The sequence below is a fragment of the Fundulus heteroclitus genome, chromosome 2 (genome assembly GCF_011125445.2).
Source record: "Fundulus heteroclitus isolate FHET01 chromosome 2, MU-UCD_Fhet_4.1, whole genome shotgun sequence".
NCBI classification, from domain to species: Eukaryota; Metazoa; Chordata; class Actinopteri; order Cyprinodontiformes; family Fundulidae; genus Fundulus; species Fundulus heteroclitus.
The window spans coordinates 35,662,274-35,683,362 of NC_046362.1; the positions used below are offsets into that span (position 1 = coordinate 35,662,274).

The window sequence follows — 21,089 nt, forward strand, 5'->3', positions numbered from 1 at the left end:
AAGCGTGTGGAGAAGAAGAAGCACTTTGGGAATTTCTCCAGAGGAGGCCAGGAGACTTAAGGATACAATTACCAACTTTATTCTAGGAAACCGAGCGTCAGATATGTCAGATGTTAGTCACAACTCTAAAGCAATTGATATTTCACGCATTTATCCCCCAACAAGTCAGTGTTTGAGGAGATGTGCTGAAAAGACAGAAAAACACAGTCCTATGAGTGGCCTCCAGTCTGCGCTGAAACGTTCCGCTTTTACACCTATGAGCCTCCAGCGAGGCCGTCGCAGCCCTCAGATGGATGACTAATGGAAGAGCTGGCTGGCTTCGTGTCTTGTTGGGTTGTTGTGGTGATGACCAACCACCTAGAAGGCTTAAGGCGAGTGAACTAAATGATCGCTTCAGATCGCTGAGTCATGCACATCATTTCTTACCAATAAGACTAAATTGTAGGACTGTGTAAAAGCCAGATTAAAATTGCAGAGGCACCCTGGGCCCGGCTCACAAGGGCCCAGGGACCGGGGAACGTTTTTAAAATAAGTGCAGCTTGTCAGGCACCGGCATGTATTCTGTTTAGTCAAGGTTCTTGTCAAAATCTTTTTCTTCCACACCTTCTGTTAAAAGAGTTTTAGGGCTGTTTGATGCATTAGCGTGAAATCGTACACTAGACTATATGCATTGAAATATCTCCAAATAAATAAATTAATATGTTCTGTTATCAAATAAAGTCTTATGGTCTTACAGAGCAATTCTTAAGTAGAATCACTAACCTTTTTAAAACGATCTTACGTTTGTCCAACGTAACGTACAACGTTAAGTTTGATGATCAAATCCAACCTAAACTTCAGTCGCTTTTACATGGGCTACTTTAAAAAGGCTATAAAGCAATAAAATCAGTTTTATCAGAAAATATCTAAAGAGTAATTAATCTTTTGGCAACTGATACAATCGTAAGCATGGTTTGTGTTTATTTCATTTTGTTCTTCAGTAGGTACTCCTGCTCGTGCTTTCTGACTTGTTGCTTATAGGACAGAAAATTGAAGAGTTACTGAATAAACATTTAAGAGACTTTCTGGTTTTCAAAATTTCGTTTGCAAAAACCAACGTGTGCCTCATTCTAGAGAGATACTGCCCACAGTGGACATCTGTCTTTGAGTCTGTCGAAACCTGACCTCTGGGGGGGGGGCAGCTCTCCATAGAACTGGACTGTACTCTGAACTTGGTTTTACTTAAATATTTAAAGAAGGTGGAGCAGAGAACATTTTTTTAATCAAGGTGGTGTCAAAGCTTGCTTAGAGCAATTTCATAATATATTTTATTGTATTTTAGAAACTAGTGACTGGAGGCTTAATCAGATTATTAAACCAACATACAACAGTAAGCACAAAGGGTCAAAGATATTATTTATTAAGTTCTGAATAAGACTTGGGTGGCATTTAATGATGAAAACAAACCATTATATAACTTTACATGGAGCTGCACCATGGCATGTCCCTGTTTAGTCTGTTTTTGTCCAGGATAAAATTACTCCTGACACATCCACTGTCACCAAGATCTGACGCACATCAAACGTCAGCATTGTACAAATGTGAAATATGTCAACACTGAAAGCTGATGTGGTGTAAACAGCCTTGTCGTTTCATCCATTGCTGGAACTAAAGACGATCCTGTGATTAAAGAGGTTGTTGAGATGTTCAGATGCTAACGGGACTTTCAGAGAGAAAATGTAAGGCTAAACTGTTTCTAACGTTAGCACCATCGGACGCTCCAATCGCAGAATCACTCATAAGGACTGACACCGGTAGTCGGCAATAGTAAAAGCATCAGAGTATCAGCTTTGAATTTTTTATTGTTATTTTTTTTCTCCAGGTTATCTCCTGTCTCAGAATTTCAAGCACACTGTATGGAAAAGCTGGTGTACTTGTGCCAGGGCAGTTTTTGCTCTACTGAAAAGTTATTTTATTACACCAAGGTTATATGCAACGCCAACGTAGACAGGCTACCTTAATGTAGTAAAAGAGCTGTGAACTAGCAGTTTACTCTGTGTTTACTCTATGCCAGCAATGAAACGAACCTGGATTCTGTCAGCCAATACATTCCTTGAATAACTTTGTCACATTTTTATAGGCTGTTTAGACAAAATGATGCATTCAATGACTGACTGTTCTCATTACCTTACCTTTTGTGTCGTACTCCCCCACTTTTCATTTTTTTTTTTATTCTACACAAGATGCTAAAAAATATGTAGAGTCCGGGCTCCACTGGCAGTACCGGTTCCAACAATCCTTGAACCCAAGTGGGTTTTGGGACGTGGGCTCATGCCGAAAATGCCAATTAAATAAATCGGCCTGCTCTTCACTCCCAACTTCCCTGAGCTTTCCAGCTTCAGGGGGCGTAAAGAAAAATCCAACCCACTAGGAAGCCACTAACAGGTGAGTGCCTCACATCAAAGTATAACAGATCCTATGTATTGTGTATTTAAAATAATTATTACATCTGATGGTCTGTCTGCTTTCAGTCTCCTGTGAATAATAGTAAAATGTCCTAACACGAAACCTCAGCTACCAAACACTTACCAAGCAGTTCAGTGCTCCACTCCTCCATCAAAACTCCTCTCTACACTGAGATCACTAAGATCTGTTGTCTACAAGTAAGATACTGACTGCTCAGACGAGTTGGGTTACTCCAACGTTCCCCCTAACCATATTAAGAAAAATAGAAAAACAAAACCAGTATTAAAGATAAGTGAAAAATTATATATAAACATCTCAAACCAGTTTTTTTACCTCTACAAAACATCAAAGGTTGTTAGAAAAATCATAAATAAAGCAACAATTGCTGTCGGTGTCCCTACAATCTGACCTATGCTGTCTATAAGCGTACATAGCTTATTACTTTTGGGAAACAGTTTTATTTTAAAACACCGGTTGTGTGATGTGACCAATAAGTTTGTGAAGGCAAATGAAATGCAAACATAACCCATTCAAACCAAACATTTTTAGAGGCATCGTACGGTTACAGTAGATAATCATATTGTTATTTTACAGCAAGTAAAATGTTGCTCAGATGCCCCCCCCCCCCCAATTATTCAACAGATGACCTGCTATGAATGAAGCTGCATTATTTTACCGTAATAAACAGATTTAGTGGTAGCAGCCAAGCTGATTAAGCCATGAGGTACAAAAACAAAAGAAATGGGCAGAAATGTAAGGAACCCGGTTTAAAGACATTTTTTTACACCTGGAACTGTGTCTCTATTTCAGAGGGTAATCTCATTTCCTTTTAACAGCGAAAAACACTAAGGAGACTTTTAATAACACAACGAAGGACAGAAGAACATGGGATGACAGCAACCCTGTTGCCGGCAATATTGTCACTCTCAGCATTTATTGCCCTTCGACACGGAGATTAAATCAACTCTGCTGCTGGATGCTTCCTCTGCAGGAACACGGCTACATTCCTCTGATTTACTGCAGCACTTCCCAACTGGTCCACATTTATTTTAAATCTCTTGCAGCTCGGGACTGCTGACTCCAGATTTAAATGCTGAGTTTTACCTGAGTTACCTAATTGAGAAAAAAAAGTTTAAAGTTATGCCCTTTGCTCGGCTGGTTTTATTCACGCGTGTTCATTTTTTACCCTGAGGTTGACAGATTTGAAGATTACTTTTATCCTCAACGCAAAGCAAGTATGTTGTGGAGGGGACTGCAGTAACGTGAACTATAAATGAGCTCAGCAGTTTATTGTTCATGCTGCGACATTAATCTATATTAAATGTTGCTATCGCTCATTAACCAAAGCAATTTATCAAAGATTGTCTGAAGGATATATTTTTCACTTTTCCTTCACTTCACATTTAAAGAACATCAAGATTATTTAGAATCGATGCAAAAAATTTTTAACTTCCCTACTGAACATAAAATAATAAGAATAACATGGCTAAACATGAATGAAAAATATCTAAACATAATTTGTATATGTTTACTAAACAATAACAGAGCAAAGAGGCAGACATTATAAAGGCAAATTAAACTTTTTGGATTTTACAGACAAATTCTGATTGTAATCTCTAACCTTAAAACAGAACTGGAAGGAAAAATAAAAGGGAGATGAATCCAAGATTTTTATCCGGCGTTGAGCTTTAAGGTCAGAAGCAGAACTTATTGCAGTTGAATCGATTTACATTATTGCTACTGCAGTGCTCCAAAATTTGTCGAGTGGGTTGCCCTAAGGCGGGAATGTCCAAAATGCCGAGGCCATTTGGGGCCCCTAGTTTCGGTGCAGCGCCCTGACCGCAATTAAGTAATCACACAAATTTGGCCCACCTGTAAAAGTAGTCTATGCAGATGGAGATTTTATTTTGAATCGGGACAAAATTATCACTGACAAATCGACTAGGAAAATGTTTGAACAACCCTCACTAATCTTCTGAAAACCCAGCTTTCCCCTTTCATTTTATGGGGAATTAGAGTGACTAAAGTCCTGTGGTAAATGCTGAGAACAGACTTCTTCTTTTCCCCTTTCTTAGTAGATTCCAAAAGAACTTGCAAACTAGATTCTGTTCTTCTAATAAGGCAAACAAGCAAAATCTGTTAACGGTTTCTATCTACAAGGATTTTCCTACAAAAAAAAATAGGACAACTTTATGTATATTTCATGCTTTATTTATATTTAAGCAGGTGAAAAAAAAGAAATCACGACGTAATTGTTTGGGATTTTAGTTTTTAGAACAATCATAATTGTTTGGTCCATTAATACATTTTATTGATTTTTGGGCCCATTTGGGGAAAAAGATTTGGACACCTCTGCTTCAAGACTATCAGACGAGGCGGGAAAGGTCTATTAGGACCATTTGGCAAAGCTGAAAGAGAGTCAATGTTAAAGAAGTAAGTCGGAAATAGTGTTTATAGATTCGGTGAACCCACTAAAACTCTAACAGGTGACTTGCAGAATGATCAACTCAGCTTGTTATTCGGAGGCTAATCTGACATTATTATTTTAAGGGTAGTGTTTTTCCTGTTCTCTTTTGTTTTATTTCAAGGTTGACAGATCAAACATCGAAACTAAACTCCTCAGTTTCAAACAAGGCGCTCCCGACTCTGAGAACCGCCTCCAGCTCCTGACCAAAGCAAAGCTCCTTCCTCTGGTCCAGCAGTGAACAGGGTTGCCAGATTGGGTGGGTTTCAGCCCAGTTGGCCTTCTTTTGATCAAGGGGTGGAAAAAGTAGCTTTGGAATCTTGCTAGTTTGGGCTGCTTTTCACATCATTTGGCAGATTTTTAGAGGACTAAATTAAAAACTTTTCAAAACAATTCAACAAAATGTTGTTTCCTTGCACTCATACCATTAGGTTGTTTATTTTTAAATGTGCTGCAGAATTTGACATCATCAGTCAGTGAGAGTCATGGGTTATTCAAGAGTCACCGTGAAGTAACATTGGTCAATGTCAAATGTCTTTAACTACGCTACAGTGAAGTGCGTCGGCCTGAAGGTGTTTTGCTGTTAAGCTTTGACTTGACACCATGCCGAAGTGCAGAAAAAACACAAGCATGTCGATCTGGAGCTAAAATCATGGATGTTGCATGTGTTGTTATACATAAATCTGAGCACAGCTTCATGATTTGAAAGGACATGGCGCCAAGAGTGAAACACATTGGTCAACATTCCTGAATTTAGGAGGAAGCATTTGAAAAACTCCACAAAGATGTGATGAATTCACTCTTCCTATGCAATGTGTGTGACTGACCTAATTGTTGCCGATTCATTTTTAGATGATCAAAAAAAATAAAATAAAAAATAAATTCACGGTTGTACATGAAAGAGAAATGTTACATTGATTTACCCTCTGTGTCTGAGAGAAAGAGAGCGATGAGAACCCAGTTTTATAGTGACTTTGATTTAAAATTCCTTTTTTCTTTTTTTGCTGTTGCTGTGTTGGCATGATTGAGAAAGTGATCCAGCAGTGGTCAAACACATTTAGCATTTTTAAAACTTCAGACTTAGATAGAGATAGAAGAGATCTCCCCGATTGACTGCAGCCGGCCCAGGCTGCCGTCTGCTGCACAGAGCGAGGACTTCTCAAAGGGAAATTAGAGGCGCTCATCAGGCTTGTCCCCTGAGGAATCACGGGTTCTTCTGACAGGAATCCAACAGCCTGGTTTGTTTCAGTAATGTTACCTGAACATTTCATCCCCAATCAGCGGATATTTCTCACCTAAACTAATCTCAGAGGTGTTATTCCACTTTTACCTGAGCATTTGTGTCAACGGGGAATATGGTATTCCTTTTGATTAAATACAGCTGCGCTCAGATGTTTCCATCCACTCATTATAGGCATGTATGTCATCTCATCTCTGGGCTTTTAATTATTTATGGAACCTTCCTTTTACAGAGAGAAATGCATTATATAACATTGAGCTGCAAAGATCTGGGTGCACAAGTTAGAATTTGCTGTGGATTTTCTCTGCTACATACAGAGGCAAAATGAGCCACACAGTCTCAAAAACGTGAATACTGCATCTCAAGCTATAGCTTTTAGTTTCTTTGGGAACATAAAGAAGATTAGTTTGACAGCAATGATTTTACCGATTAAGAAAAATGAGGAAGTTCAATGTGTGCAGTCAAGAAAGGAGAAAAAGTAGCAGATTTACACAATATGGGAAAATGTCTTTGCTCATATGTGGAGCCATTTGTAGACAGCTGTAGTTGAAACAAATATATGCAAGTACAAGTTATTCAGATCTGTCACTTTGGGAAGGTATTGAAGAAGATCCCACTCAGTTGTAAAGCAGCTGTTAGGCTGGTGAAGGAGAAAAAAATCCATGATGGCTCAAATATGCTGGAAGACCAGCGAGAAGTCGCGGTTTTACCTTCACCCAGCAACTGTCTCAGGAGAATCTTTCCACCATAAACACTTCAAATACCTTGTATATATTTGAGGCTCCGCAGGTTTTTATTTCAAGCAGTAAATGTCACTACAGATACAATCTGCTTGAATTCAAACAATGACAGCAGAAGAAGAGTAAATCCAGGCGCTGCATTGCTAATACTAACCAGTCTACAAAGTTCGGCCTCGTTTTTACACGTCTATGAAACATTTTTCAGTATTTATACCCTTCACGCAGCCGTAGAAACAAACATGCATTCAGAGTTAACTTGCAGGACCTTTTTTCCCCCCAAAAGAATGGGTGCAGGACCGACCCATAAAACAGCGGTTCTGCTGCAAGACGAGAACCGTGTGGATGTGTTCGGACTCGTTTAATATCACCACGCCAACTGAGTTCATATGAAACAAGAGGGAAGCCCCCTGGTCCAAAATCAGGTCCTACAAGCTGACTGGAATTTCAAGCTGTGTTCTGAAGAAAAGACACACATTAAAACCGGTTTTAGAACGGATAAAGCAGGCCAACATAAAGATTCTGGAATGGCATTCCCAAAATCCTCCGACCTTGCAGCAGGTATGTGGTCTATGCTCAAAATGCTGGGTGTGCAGAAGGAGACCAAGCAATTTTAACCGAACAATACCAATCAAGAGGAGTGGTCAAGTATTTAATCAGAATTTTCCAATCGAATGGTTGTTCTGAGCGCAGAATGCACAGAGGTGAGGTTGGGAGCACTGTTGCCTCCTTTCTGCATGGAGTTTGCATGTTCTCTCTGGGTATTCTGGCTTCCTCCCACAGTCCAAAGACATCGCCTACAAGTAAACTGGTCCCAAAATTGCCCTTGGGTACGAGCGTGTGGACAATTGTTTGTCCTGTGTCTCTATGTCTCCCTGTGATGGACTAGCGACCTGTCCAGGGTGTACACCGCCTTTTACAGCAGATACAGGCATCAGCCCCCCGTGACCCTGCAAGGATATGCAGATACAGACAATGGGTGGATGTTTTCTCAGCAACCCAGCCAAATTTGTCTTATCTGAGAGGAGCAGGTGAAAAAAGGGAGAAAAAGAAAAGAGGAAAACACGGAAAAAGGAACGCAAGAAAAAAGTCATTTGTGTAAAGAAAATCCTGTTGTAAAATATCACCCAACAAAAAAAAGGTTCAAGTAAATCCTAAAAGGCCAGACATTCATATGTCAACAATGGCCATAATAAGTGGATGGATGTTTTTTACCAGAACTGTACATCCATAATATCTCAGCGGTCGCTTCAAGCTTGAATATGATTATGTAGAGACAATTTTGTGCAGCTGAAAGTCAGAAAATGAGAGACAAGAAGGTATTTTTTTTCTGTAGTCATGAAAACAGTGGCTTTTTAATGTAAACACTACATTCGATTGGTTTTTCCAGCACGGACATCCCACATGAAATAACAACCATTCACTAAAGAAGAGTAGAGGGAGAGAAAGAGAGAAAAAAAGCTGCACAGAAAAAAAAAAGCATTCACTGGGTAAAGAACAGAGGTCAGAAAAAAACGATCATGAGGATAACAGGAACAGAATGCCAAAAAAAAAAATAACAGCTTCATCGTGTCATTATACACAGTTTTCTTCTTTTTTGAAAACTAGAAATCAAGAAGGCGAGAAAGAGAGGTTTCTATAGATAGGTGGATGAGGGAGGGGGGAACATAGATCAGGTATGAATAAATAACAAATTTCCAAACCTACTCATTGTGTGTCTGTGTGATTGTGAGCAAATGTGTATGTGTGAGGTGAGAACTGTGCTTTTCATTATAGACCTGGAAGGTGTGCACTAAACTGAAAAGAGATAGAGAAGAAGAAGAAGAAGAAGAAGAAGAAGGAGCATGACTTTATACAGCGCCGATGTGTCAACATGCGGCATCCCTAACTAGCGGATGCAGCGAGAAACGTGCTCTCCCCCCAGAAAAAGTGTTTTTTCTTCCCCCTCCCAGAAATAATAAAAAATAGATATTGTTATAGTATTATATTTAATCGTTCTGAGTCAGGCTAAAGTGAGGAGACGGTTCTAATGCGGGGAAACAGGCAGAACGGTAAAAGGAGGCGGGGGCCGGAACCGGGGCACAGCTCAGAGCGTGACAACAACACCAGGTTCTTGGTGGTTCCTCGTCAGCTCAACCGAAACCCTCCGCTAAACATTGCTTCAAGTAAAAAGGGAGATAGATAGAAAGAGAGAGAGAGAGAAAAAAAAACTTTTCATAGCTACAAATCACGAGGAAGATGACCTTGGATATCATCCTGATGTTTGTCGGTACTGTGGTGAAGGCGGGGTTCTCTGGTTTCGGTTGGTTCTGGTGTCAAACGTGTAGATTTCTGCCCTTTGTGTCGCCGCAGGAATCCAAAAATCTACACTTTTCCGCTTCAAAGCTTCACCTGTGAGCCGTTCCTGCTCGGAATCTTTGACTCACATGCCACAATATTCTTATTTTACCTCCCCTCCCCAATCCTATTCAAAAACCGGCTCTCCCCCTCAGTTGCTGCTTTGAATTTTTTTTTTTTGTTTTTTTTTTCAGTTTGGTTAGATTTTACACTTTTTATGAAGCATTTTTTCCCCTCATAAGCAGCTTTGTGTTATAAGTTTGAACAATTAACTGGTCTTTTTATACAAAGTTGAGTTTCTCATGCTATCTGTGGTGAGGATGGAAGAGAAGAAGGGGGGGGGGGGGGTAGGGAGGGTCAGCAGAGCAAAGAGGGTGACTTTCAACCCTGAAATCCTGACGCCTGGGCGCCATGCCAGAGTTGGCAGAGAGGAAAGGAGGATGGGTGGAGGGAGTAAGAGGACGGCAGGGAATAAATTAATTAATAAATTAAATCGTTTTCTTACATGGAGAACGTTAAAAAGGTTATTATGGGGGAGGAAGGTAGGAGTTTTAATGTACTTGCTTCTAAAAGCGCAGCTATCTACAGCACAGTGCCTCTGTTACATGGCACCAACGTTTCAGTCAGAAAGGACGTTTCCTATTGGCTCTTGAGCCCGGCTGTGGTCGGCGGCTGGCGGATGACAAAGGCCAGGTTATGGAAAACAGGAAACCTGGAATCCTGACGATGGAAACTGGGTCTTGAATGTGAAGATGTTAAAAGTTACTCAGAAGGAAAACAGAGATAAACACCTTAAAATATCTTCTCAAATGTAAACAAAATAAGAAAAATCATCACGTCAGTTTTAGCAGATGTGTTGTTTTTTTTAAGGTTCTGAACCAACCTGTCAGGTGCTTTTTAGTGCTGTTCACATTTACACATCTTTTTGCAAATAAAAAAAGATTGTTAACAATCCCCAAAACAGCCAAAAATAAGTAAGATTAAAAAGAAACGGGTGTCAGGTGAGGCAGAACGTGAGGAAAATCAGTGTACAGACTCAATAAATATACACACGATCGTCAAAGAAATAAAACAGCATCATCATTTTGAGGGTAACAATACATAAAAAAGTATGCAAGAGAAAAAAAAAAACAGTACAGACTTCAGTTTTGTTAACAACAAAAATACAGTCGACCACGTGAAAGAGCGGGAATGGAGGCTTTCCTTAACTTTGTTCAAGATGATTTCAAGGCTGCAGGGTTTTGGGTATTTTCTACTAAAACTCATTTTGTTTGCTTGGCAACAGACCCAAAAAAAAAAAAAAAAAAGAAACACCGGGGGGGAATCAGAGCAGAGATGACACTAAAAACATTAGATAGATTTATATATATATATTTATATTTATATGCATGTATGCCTATTTTTTTAAATCATCCTCATTATTAATATGTACCTAGTTGGATTTTTTTTTGTTGTTTTTCTTTAGAGAATCATCATCATCGCCATCATCATTTCCACAGCAGTGCCAAAGGAACAAGACAGAGGAAGAGGAGGAGGAAGAGGAGGAGGACAGGAAAGATGGGGTAAAAGCTGGGGTGGTGGAGGTGAGGGAGGGGGATTACAGGGTGTGTGGGGAGCGCGCTCAGTACAAGCCACACCCTCGGAGGTTGTTGGCGATGATGATATCGGTTACAGCGTCAAACACAACCTGGATGTTCCCCGTATCTGTGGCGCAGGTCATGTGACAGTAGATTTCCTTATTTGGAGAGCGGTTCTTGCTCTCGAACTGTGCTTGGATGTAAGCTGCCGCGTCGTCGTAGGTGTTGGGTCCTGGACAGATGGAGAAAAAAAACAACAGAGCTCAGTTTTTATAGGATTTTATACTGAAATCTGCCTGTTTTTGAAAAAAAAAAAAAACTTTTAATTTAGTCGCATGTTGGGGATTTAGTGTAGCTCATGGTGGACATAACCAACAGCAAATCACTGCATCCACAACTTTATTGAAACGATGTAAGCTGCTTGCAAAGGTTTGAAACCTTTACTTATTTTGTCCTATTGGAGTTCCAAACTTTAAAGCATTTTCTGAGAGTTTTATGCCATACATCAAAACAAAGCAGAGCATAATTGTGAAAAGGAAGGAAAACGATACGTGGCCTACAAACTTTCTTACAAAGACAAATTTGAAAAGAGCGGCACACATTTGTATTCGGCTCTATTTACATTGACGCCACTAAAAAAAAGGTCAAATGCAACAAAAATGTCTTCAGAAATCAGATAATTACTCAAGCGTTTTGCAAGTGAACCTCATTATGAATGCAGCTGTTCTGTGATGGCCTCAGAGGTCTGTTAGAGAGCAAACAGCATCAGACAGGTCAGGCAGGAAGGTCTGGTCCAAGTTTAAAGCCCGGTTACATTATGGCAAAACTGCATAACCTATCAGGACGTCTGACTGTCCACCTGAACTCTGAGCTGGGAAAGGAGAGCTTTCATGAGAGAAGCAGCCAGGGGGCCCACAGTCACTCTGGAAGAGCTGAGAAAAAGCTCAAGTTAGAGAATCTCCCCCACAGGACAACCATTAGTCGTGGAGTCAACAAGAAAACTATTGCTGTTACGAGCGACGACGAAAACACAACCACAAGCCAAGCTACTCTTGCTGCTGCAGGTAAAGGCTCGTTAGCTCAGCAAAGAAATACTCTGTAATTCCGATAAAACTTGCTCGATAGCCACGCTAACGCTAGTTTCATCGGCTGAAGCCGCCATGTTCTTTAGAATGAACTGTCGATCTTCTCGTTGCGTCACACCTCAACCCGCCTCAAAGCCAACGCTGATTGGACGTTCGTTTGGTGAACGGCTCCAAATTTTCTTTAACGGAGAGTAGCCAGACTGATCTGCGAGTGAAACCTTGAAAGCTCGCGAGATCAGGATGGTCTCACGAGGCTACCTGTCTCCTGACAAACACTCATACCAGCTCCATTCTACACTGCTAATGCTTCAACCAAGGAGGCCGGTAAGTCCATTTGAATCTAAAATTAACTGAACAATTCAAATTTATGTGATGGGCAAAATACACAAACTAGCAGTTTCCAAAACAAACTAGCAGTGTGCAAGAAACACATCAATTAAGAACAAATGAAGTCACATTTAAGAGCCTTCTTTTGCTGCTGTGCCCTGTTTCCAAACGTAAAATCTATTAGCAATCCAAGAGGGTTGTAGTTGTTTTTTTTTTATTTGTGCCTCAGAACAAAAATGTATAAAAGCTCTAAAATATTTCCTTGACTGGAAGGGTCGGTTCCTCTTTTCTCTACAGTTAGCTGTGGGCTAATGTCAGGGATTTAAACCCTATTGCAGTTAAAGTTAAAAGAAAAGAAGAGTTGAAGATGAATTTCAATGTATAACACTTAGAAAAGTTCAAATAATTCCAAACAGTGCTCTCCCTCAATGAAACCATAAATATAAACACATCATCTCCCAACCATTTCCTGAGGTAAACTTCAGTGCCGGTAATTCATTTTTCTCCTGGTAAAAGCTGGGGCAATAGAAGGGGGTGAATAATGTCCTGAAAAGACTACCCTGGTTCCTGGAAATGGTTCCTACCGTTAAAACATGCCTAAAGTTGTTCTCCTTCTGCCTGTCACAGACAGAGAATCAAGGAATCTGAATAAAGCATCCAGAGCAGGTTAGAAGAGGCTGACAGACTGTCTTTGTTACTGTGAACTTCACTGAAAAGGGTTAAAATACTTCACTTTACGTAAAACTCTGACATCTTAGATAAAAAGAATTATATGCACGGGTGACAGGACAGTTTTGTCACAAAAAACGACTTGATTGGGGTGCGCATGACATAAAATCAGACGGTAACCACACAAGATCACAGACTGACACTGATCCTTTTAAACCACCATGATGGGGCCCCTGAGCACACCGCTGGGATTAGATCGGGACACTCCAGGTAAACATGAACACTAAAAAGGTGCAAATGGATATGAACACCTGAAACCTGAAAGTAAACACAATGCAAAGATGTAATGAAAATGCCAATTAACTTATGAGCTGATGTGGTGAACATTTTGCAGACTGTAGCCCCATCCCACTGCCTGCTCAGAATCTGACAGGGATGCTCGGCTGCTGAGATGTTTAAGGAGTGGCAGAAATTATGTTACTGTACCTTAACCTTACTGTCACTCAAAATCAATTCACATATAGGGAACATTTATTGTGTTATGCTGCTATAGGCTTAGGCAACTGGAGGACATCAGCGTCTATTTCTCTCACTCTGCTGAGTTCTCCTACTGCTCTCCAATTTGCATTGCTTGTAGTTATTTTAACTTTTTGTTTTGTTTCATTTTTCTCTTCATAGAAGGCACACCTGGTCTGGCGTTCTGTTAGCTGTGACATCATCAGGGGAGGCAGATCATCCTCTATTACCATCTAACATAGAAAGTACTCCTGGGTCAATGTGAGCTTCTGTGCTTTCTGTGTCTCTGCTCTGTCTTCTCTAAGCCCCAGTGGGTGGAGGCAGATGAGCGTTCACACTGAGCCTGGTTCTGGTTCTGCTGGAGGTTCTCCTCCCTGTTAAAGGGGAGTTTTCCTCTCCACTGTCGCTTCGTGCATGCTCAGTATGAGGGATTGCTGCAAAGCCATCAGCAATGCAGACGACTGTCCACTGTGGCTCTACGCTCTTTCAGGAGGAGTGAATGCTGCTTGGAGAGACTTGATGCAACCTGCTGGGTTTCCTTAGAGAGGAAACTTTATTTTACCAACCTGGAGGATCTGATGGAAGCTGACTTTGTAAAGAGCCTTGAGATGACATGTGTCATGAATTGCCGCTATATAAATGAAATTGAAACAAATTTCCAGTGAGCCAAAGGAGACCTTCTCCCACACTGACAGGAGGGTTCAAGCCTTGGGTTCAACAGAGAGGGAGATCGTGACGCAGCAAAAAGAAAAGGTGGAACATGTCAGAACGACTCGGTGCGACGCCCAGAGCAGTGTGAGAGTCAGGAACAAGCAGCATGGGCTCAGCGAGCGCCATGTGAGTGTGAAGAGGGCTTTTCATAGCGCACCATGCGTGACTGTCTCCTGCTCCATCACTCGCAGTCCTTTCATCCATCACAGCTACATCTGGCTCTCACTTCCATGTCAAGAAGTCTTTCTGCATCCCTCTGCTGTTTCTGCAGCCTCTCAGCGCCAAGCCCACTTTCTTCTCCTCCCTGTGCTCGCCATCATTCCACCCCTGCTCTTCTCTAAATGCAGCAAAGTAAATCTCTTCTCAAACCAAGGCTTTATGCGTCTCCAAACATTTTTACTGCGCCTCTCTGCTGCAAACTAACTTGCAACTGGAAGATTTAAAGTGGCCCATTTCTCAGATGGTTTATAACTCGGGGACAGTAAATCCTCTGACGGAGGTCCCGTGCAGAACTAATCTGCTCAATCAGGCAGCTGTTAATCAGCATCAAGGACAGACCGGAGGTTTTAAAACATTTAATTTCCCGAAAATCTCACACAGCCTAAGCAGATCAGTCATTCCTGCTTTGATATCCTGTTTTTAATGGGATCAGGACGGTTCCTGCATCTACACCGGCTCTGTGACTGCGTGAGTGAGAAATCTTAAGGTAAGTTTAAGGTTTTAGGTCAAGAGTTTGAGCTCCAAAATCACAATCACTCGTTAAGTAGCAGTTTGAGGGAATGGGCTTGTTTGCGTCTTAGCCAAGAGCTGCCAGGGAAAATTGATTTTCTGTCAGAACAGGAAATATGAATCCAACAGTGGCAGCCAGAACTGCTGAGACATAAAGGCAGAGGTGGAAAACATCAATTTGAATTCTCTCAAATGGTGATAAAAGCAAGGCAGATTTTTTAATCAGTTCTAGATACATTTGTAAGAAAGTTTGAAACAGAACTGAGTTAACACCCCAAAAACTCCCTAACTTTTCAGAACTGGACTGAGCTGAAACTGTTGATAATCAGCAGCTTTTACTACGGTGGAATGGGGACGTTGTCCTGATTGCCATAATCACTTAAAATGTATGTGTTTCCTTTAACATTTCTAAGATATCTTAATCCTCACAGTCTTATGGAATTCAAAATCTTCAGTTATAACATACCAGACGTATGGAAGCAAAAAATAAAGAAATGGCTGTTATTAATTTATGTGTGATTATTTTTAGACTCTAGAGCTGCCTATCTTGATCTTTCCAGAAACTAACATTTTCTGGGGGAAACTAACATTTTCTCCCCCCATGAGGACATTTGGGGATCATCTATGAAAGATGTTTTCAGCTTGAACCCGCTGGATGCTTCACCGTCAGAATTTCAGGCTTAACTGAAATTCTAAATATATTGTTGTCTCAACAATTGAAGCCTGAACGTCTCCAGATCACGAGACAATTAATGCAATATCTCATCCAAGCAAGCTTGATGTGTTATTATTTCAAGAGATTAAAGGGATAATACAGCAGTTGCCACAAGAAAAAAAAAAAAAAAAACACTTGAAATGTTTTCTCTAATGAGATAATGGAACATTCATTGAGACAAACACAAGTTTGTTATTTAATTTTCACTAAATTAAAGAGGCAACAAATCTGTCATCACAAGCAACCTCAGGGTAACATCATCTCTGGCTAATGATACGATGAAACAGTATCAGGCTCAAGGCCTCATTAAGAAAAAGAAGAAATTTGGTTTAACAATTTAAAAAACCTAGAGATTGTATTATATCAAAATGACTCAAGACAATAAAACTGGAACATAAATAACCCCAATATCGTCTGATGGATATGTTGATGATATAACAAAACATTTCTACGTCAAATTGAGCATAAAAACTCTCCAACCAGCCGATACGAGAAGGTTATGGCTACTGAAGTCTAACTAAAAATGTGGTAAATCACGATTAATTCATGGGTTAAAGGGGAGGACCTTACTTTTTCATGCAGGGCCGGCTTGATTGTTTATTTTAATAAATGCAGCCATTTGAAAGTTGTGTATGTCATAGCACTTCTTAAGAAGCCACATGTCATGCTGCCTGATTTAACAAGGATAAAAGTCTAAACCTTTTCCGGACATCTGTCAATGATCGGTTCAGAAAACAGATTCTAACTAGGCTGTGAACAAAGTCTTGTCAGCTTGATTTGCTTACAGTTCCTCGTGTTCCCCGTTTCTCACCTGTGTACTCCGGGAAACAGATGCTGAGTGGAGACTTCTTAATCTTCTCTGCAAACAGATCCTTCTTGTTGAGGAAGAGGATGATGGAGGTGTCGATGAAGAACTTGTTGTTGCAGATGGAGTCGAAGAGCATCAAAGACTCGTGCATGCGATTCTGTGGAGGGAGACGGAGAGGACCGGGGGAAACAGCGAGGGAGTGGAGGGGGAATGAGGGGGAAGGCAAAATGGAATAGGTAAGAAAAGGTAAACGGGAGGAAGAATGAGCAGAGATGAAGAATGAGGATGATGAGAAGAGAGGGGATATTTTCAGGTTAACAGCCAGTCAACAAGAGATTTGCACAACAACGTCTTCCCTATTAAACGTTCAGCGGGAAGAGTGACGCGAGGACAAAGAGGAAAACCTTTTCTGCAGAGTTAATGTTTCAACGTTTTCTGCAGGCGTTATGCTGCATTCATTTGTTTCGCACTCAAACGGCGGCTGTTCCACTTGTCTGTGGAAATCCTTTGCAATAAATAATTATGTTGGTGGAAAAACAAAACAAATCCCAAAAAGAAATCAGTAGAAGAGGAAAAGCAAAGCTCAACACTAATAAACGTTCTCTTCCTAATATCCCAACGTCCTGGGAAAACATTGTAGGAGGAAAAAATAATCACACATCTCCGGTTGCTTACGTGGTGCTTTATTATCATTGTCTCGTATAAATACAATGTTCAATAAATTATCAACATGGAGAGGGAGTTACAGCACAAACAGTTTAGCAATTGCACACATCCAGTATATACACATCCACATACAGTTCGTGCAGGCTTTGCAGTACCTGGACAGTGTTTACAGTGTTGGCTGGTAAGGACACGCGGTTAACGTTTGGCAACAGACGGGCTGGATGTCTGTTCAGTGTAAGCATGATGAGAAAAGGAACGTTTGATGCACCCGAGTTAAAGCTGCCCTCCAGAGTCCATTCCTGCAGCCGGGAGCCCTGCAGCTCCACGGCTTCTCTCCGGTTCCTGCAGCGGGAGCTTTCACCCGGCTCTGCAAAGGCTTGGGAGCTCATTACGGCAAAGTGGCGACGAAAAATCACAAGATCGCTCATAAGGGCATGCAAGCAAAGTCCGGAGGGGAACTTGTATTAATCTTATATGAGAAACATTTGGCACTTTGTTTTAGCTCGTCATCCTGCTGCCACAGTGGCATTTCAGTCTCTCTCTGCTGCCCAGGAGAGCAGCCAACCAGCTTTTGCTTTCTTAATGGATCGCTGAATTTACGATAAAGACACTCATGCTTTCTTGCATAGTCTCACAATACATCACCCACAGATCTCTCTTTTTTGGAGCCTACGAAGGTCAGATATCTACTATCAAAATCAAACAGAAAATGTTTGGCCACCTTCCTGGATCTTGGCTGTTAGACTCCAACATACTGGTCTACGCACCACCATTGCTCTTTTCTTCCTCCTTTAAGGTCCTAATTGCTTTAGAGCTACAGAGGGTCATTTTTTTTTTGACGAAACAACTGGATGTTGAAAGAGGTCAAGCTGAGCAAACACTGTTAAACCAAACCAAGCACTCTGGTTTCCTGAGAAATGTTCATTATTCTCTGTATATCAAAGAAAACACTTTCTACAATGTACAGATGAGCAAAACCCAAACGTTATATTACGTTTTGGAAGGAAAAACTGAGCTTTAAAGAGTCAGAATAAACTATAAGGATAAAAACCCCTAAAAGGTTTTCGCTAATAGGCTTTAATTGGAAAAGCTGGAATCTTTTGGTCTATTTATATCTAATGTGGAATTTTTAAAGATTACTTTATCTGTTATTGTTACGACAACAACAGCCATCAGCCAAACTTATTTAGTTCTTAATTTCTTAAATTTTCTTTAAATAAACCTAGGCATAATTGCTGAACTTGGCTGAAAAGATTAAATCAAAAATGAAAAAATAAGAACTCTTGCGAACCCTGACAGCTACAGACTATTTGCCGAGTCCTAATCAACCACCATTTAATTAAATTGTGTGGGTTTGACAAGCTCTTAGACATAAAGAGAAGCATTTTCCTGAACATATTGATGTTCTCGTTCTCCTTGGAAGTCACCAACCGGAGGTCACAATCCTGTACGATGGACCAGGAGCATTTATAGCCAGCCAGTGCAGCATAAACACATTTCTATGTTAAAATCAGAACTAATGACGGCATCCTAATTATACACCCAATCACACTGTTCTTCACTCACCTTGGCGTGCTCAAAACTAAAAGCTAAACTTAAGGGCATTCAAACAGCACTAAAATTTCATCCTCAGATGGTCAGTTGATGTTTTTTTTTTTTTTTATTTGAAAACGAAAAAAATAAAATAAAAAAAGAAGATAACATCACAGAAAAGTAATGTACCCGATCGAGACACACCACTGATCCCAGTACGCACACACCATTCAGAACGGGAGGGCATCATATGCAGCACACATTATTCCACTTCATTTCCTCATGTTTAAACCTACGTAACCAACACTTACCATAACTGATGAAACACTGTGACAGCAGCTTTAGCTTAGAAACAAACAGAGAGAAATGACCACCAGGAGGCGTAACTCTGGTTCAGAAAGTCGACGGTTTCTCACCAACCTTGCTTACAAGTTACAACACAGCTGTCACATGTATAAAACACGGTAACAGTCATTGACCTTCCTAAAGGTTTAAATATCAATAAATCAATCGTAAAACATGCGGTTTTTAAAGAAATTAATTTAGTATTTCAATACAGAGATTCTGTTATTAATACTAGAAGTGAGCTAGGTTACTGAGCACAATATGTTGAAAATGCCTCTGAATTTCTGATCTGCATCTGAAACACGTTTTATTCGGTTATGACGTAATTCCCAGATTTGATTCCTGGCAACTGGAGCGCGGCATATAAGCCAATACAGCAGCTGCTTTAGATGCACCAAACTACCAACTAGAAAATTAACGTGTGCGCTATGCACAAATTGAGGGGTAAATTATTAATACTGCTGAAGAACAGCTGAAAAATATCTCCATCTGATCTCAGTGCAGCCTGAACCAAACCGAGAAGACAAAGCTCCTCCAGAACGCTGTCACCGTCTGCCCCGAGGAAAAATACGAATATTTTTCTGTCATCTCAGAGTGAACTGGAGCTTACAAAACTTCATGTACATGGAAAATTCAGCAGGACACTGTCCTCCAAACGTGTGCTGTTATTTGGTCCTTATAAGCTCCGTCAGGTTAGGAGGCAATATAAGCAGGTAACAGTGGCTGCAGCAGCCCCCTCACAACTAAAAACAGTTCAATCACTCTTAGAATAAAGACAAACAAACTGGACTGTTTAAAATGAAGGGAAAATAGAAAGCTGAATTAGAAATATTACTTTGGTGTAGGCCTGAATGATATAGAAAAAAAAGCATATCGATAAAATCTAAATCATAGTGATCGATATCGATAATTATCACCAAATTCAAAACATATATTTACGAGCAGCCCTGATCATTTTATGTTGTTGTTTTAGAAAAAGAAAAGAAAAGAAAGAACGCGGGGGCGGAGCTTGGTTCCTGGGTCTGCGTTGTGATTGGTTGGGAGGATGTAGTGACTGTAATATTAACCTACATGGCTAGAATGCAAAAGGAAGGAAAACTGTTATTTTATTGAACTTTTTATTTATCCTTTTTTCTATCATCGATATACGTCTATCGATTGATATATATTGTTATTGAATTATCGTCCAGTCCTACTTTGGTGCTTAAAAAAAACAAACAAACCCGCAGTAATTGCGCTCATTTACTGCTAACCTATTTTAAAGCCTTTTATGGCTTATTTGAACTTGAAATTGAACAAAAAAGGTTTTAAGCAAGATTTTTTTAAGGAAAATACTTAGTACTTAAGTACTTTATTTTGGATATGGAGCTCCAATGGCTACCTGCAACAAACTAAAAAACAAAACAAAAAACAATCCGCCTTCATGGAGCAGAAAAGATGACCTGCTGAGTCTAGTTAAAAAAGCATGCAATTATTCCCAGTCTCTATTGATGCAGACTGTTTTCTTTGCAATTTTTTATATTTTACGTACAGAACAAAGAAAATAAGAAAAAAAAAATCAAGGATAGAATTATTATAATCCATTCTACCAGGGGATTATCCTACAATTGGTGCATCTTCCACAACAAATCACACAGCGGATCATTATTCTTCCATACGAACAGCTGATTTTGTGTTAGCAACCCGAATAAATCTGATGATTGTAGCAGCGAATGATGGGGACATTTGGCAAAGGAAAGTGTTGTGACATTTTAAAAACCCAGGGGCTTTTTGTGCCTTCAGTGCATGTGTGTGCATGTGCTCGTGCTCTTGTGTGTGTTGGCGTTAGTGTAAAGGGTAGACAGGTGCCTTGTGGGTAATTAATCCACAGACACCAACTCCACCACTGCACTCGTGAGCCGACGTTGTCTGTAACACAACACACACGCATGAAAGTTTGCACACTGACCTTTCCTGCTCTGTTAAATGAGACACACACACACACACCGTTAACTGTATGCGATCTGCAAACACACACACAGACGCAGAAAATCCACATGCAGACTCAAGCACAGCAGGCTGATCAACAGCCTCGGGGACATCTCTGCCTCCAATTAGGAGATTTGGCACAGATGCGGAAAGATGAGCTGATAATATCATCTACCTGTTTAAAAGCTGTGCACACGCTGTCTGAGGGCGGCAGGGT

At 40.4% G+C, this 21,089-nt stretch overlaps 1 protein-coding gene across 1 annotated transcript in view; it reads right to left on the reverse strand.

The window, feature by feature from the left end:
* Window positions 1-8,222: 8,222 nt before the first annotated feature.
* The window catches only part of gnao1a (guanine nucleotide binding protein (G protein), alpha activating activity polypeptide O, a), a 139,065-nt gene continuing 126,198 nt past the window's right edge, over window positions 8,223-21,089 (reverse strand). The window contains exons 7-8 of the mRNA XM_012862957.3: window positions 16,364-16,517; window positions 8,223-11,032 (exon numbers count right to left, since the gene is read on the reverse strand). Of these exons, the coding sequence (XP_012718411.1) occupies window positions 10,845-11,032; window positions 16,364-16,517 (342 nt within the window). The 3' untranslated portion in view covers window positions 8,223-10,844. The remainder of the gene's footprint in view (window positions 11,033-16,363; window positions 16,518-21,089) is intronic.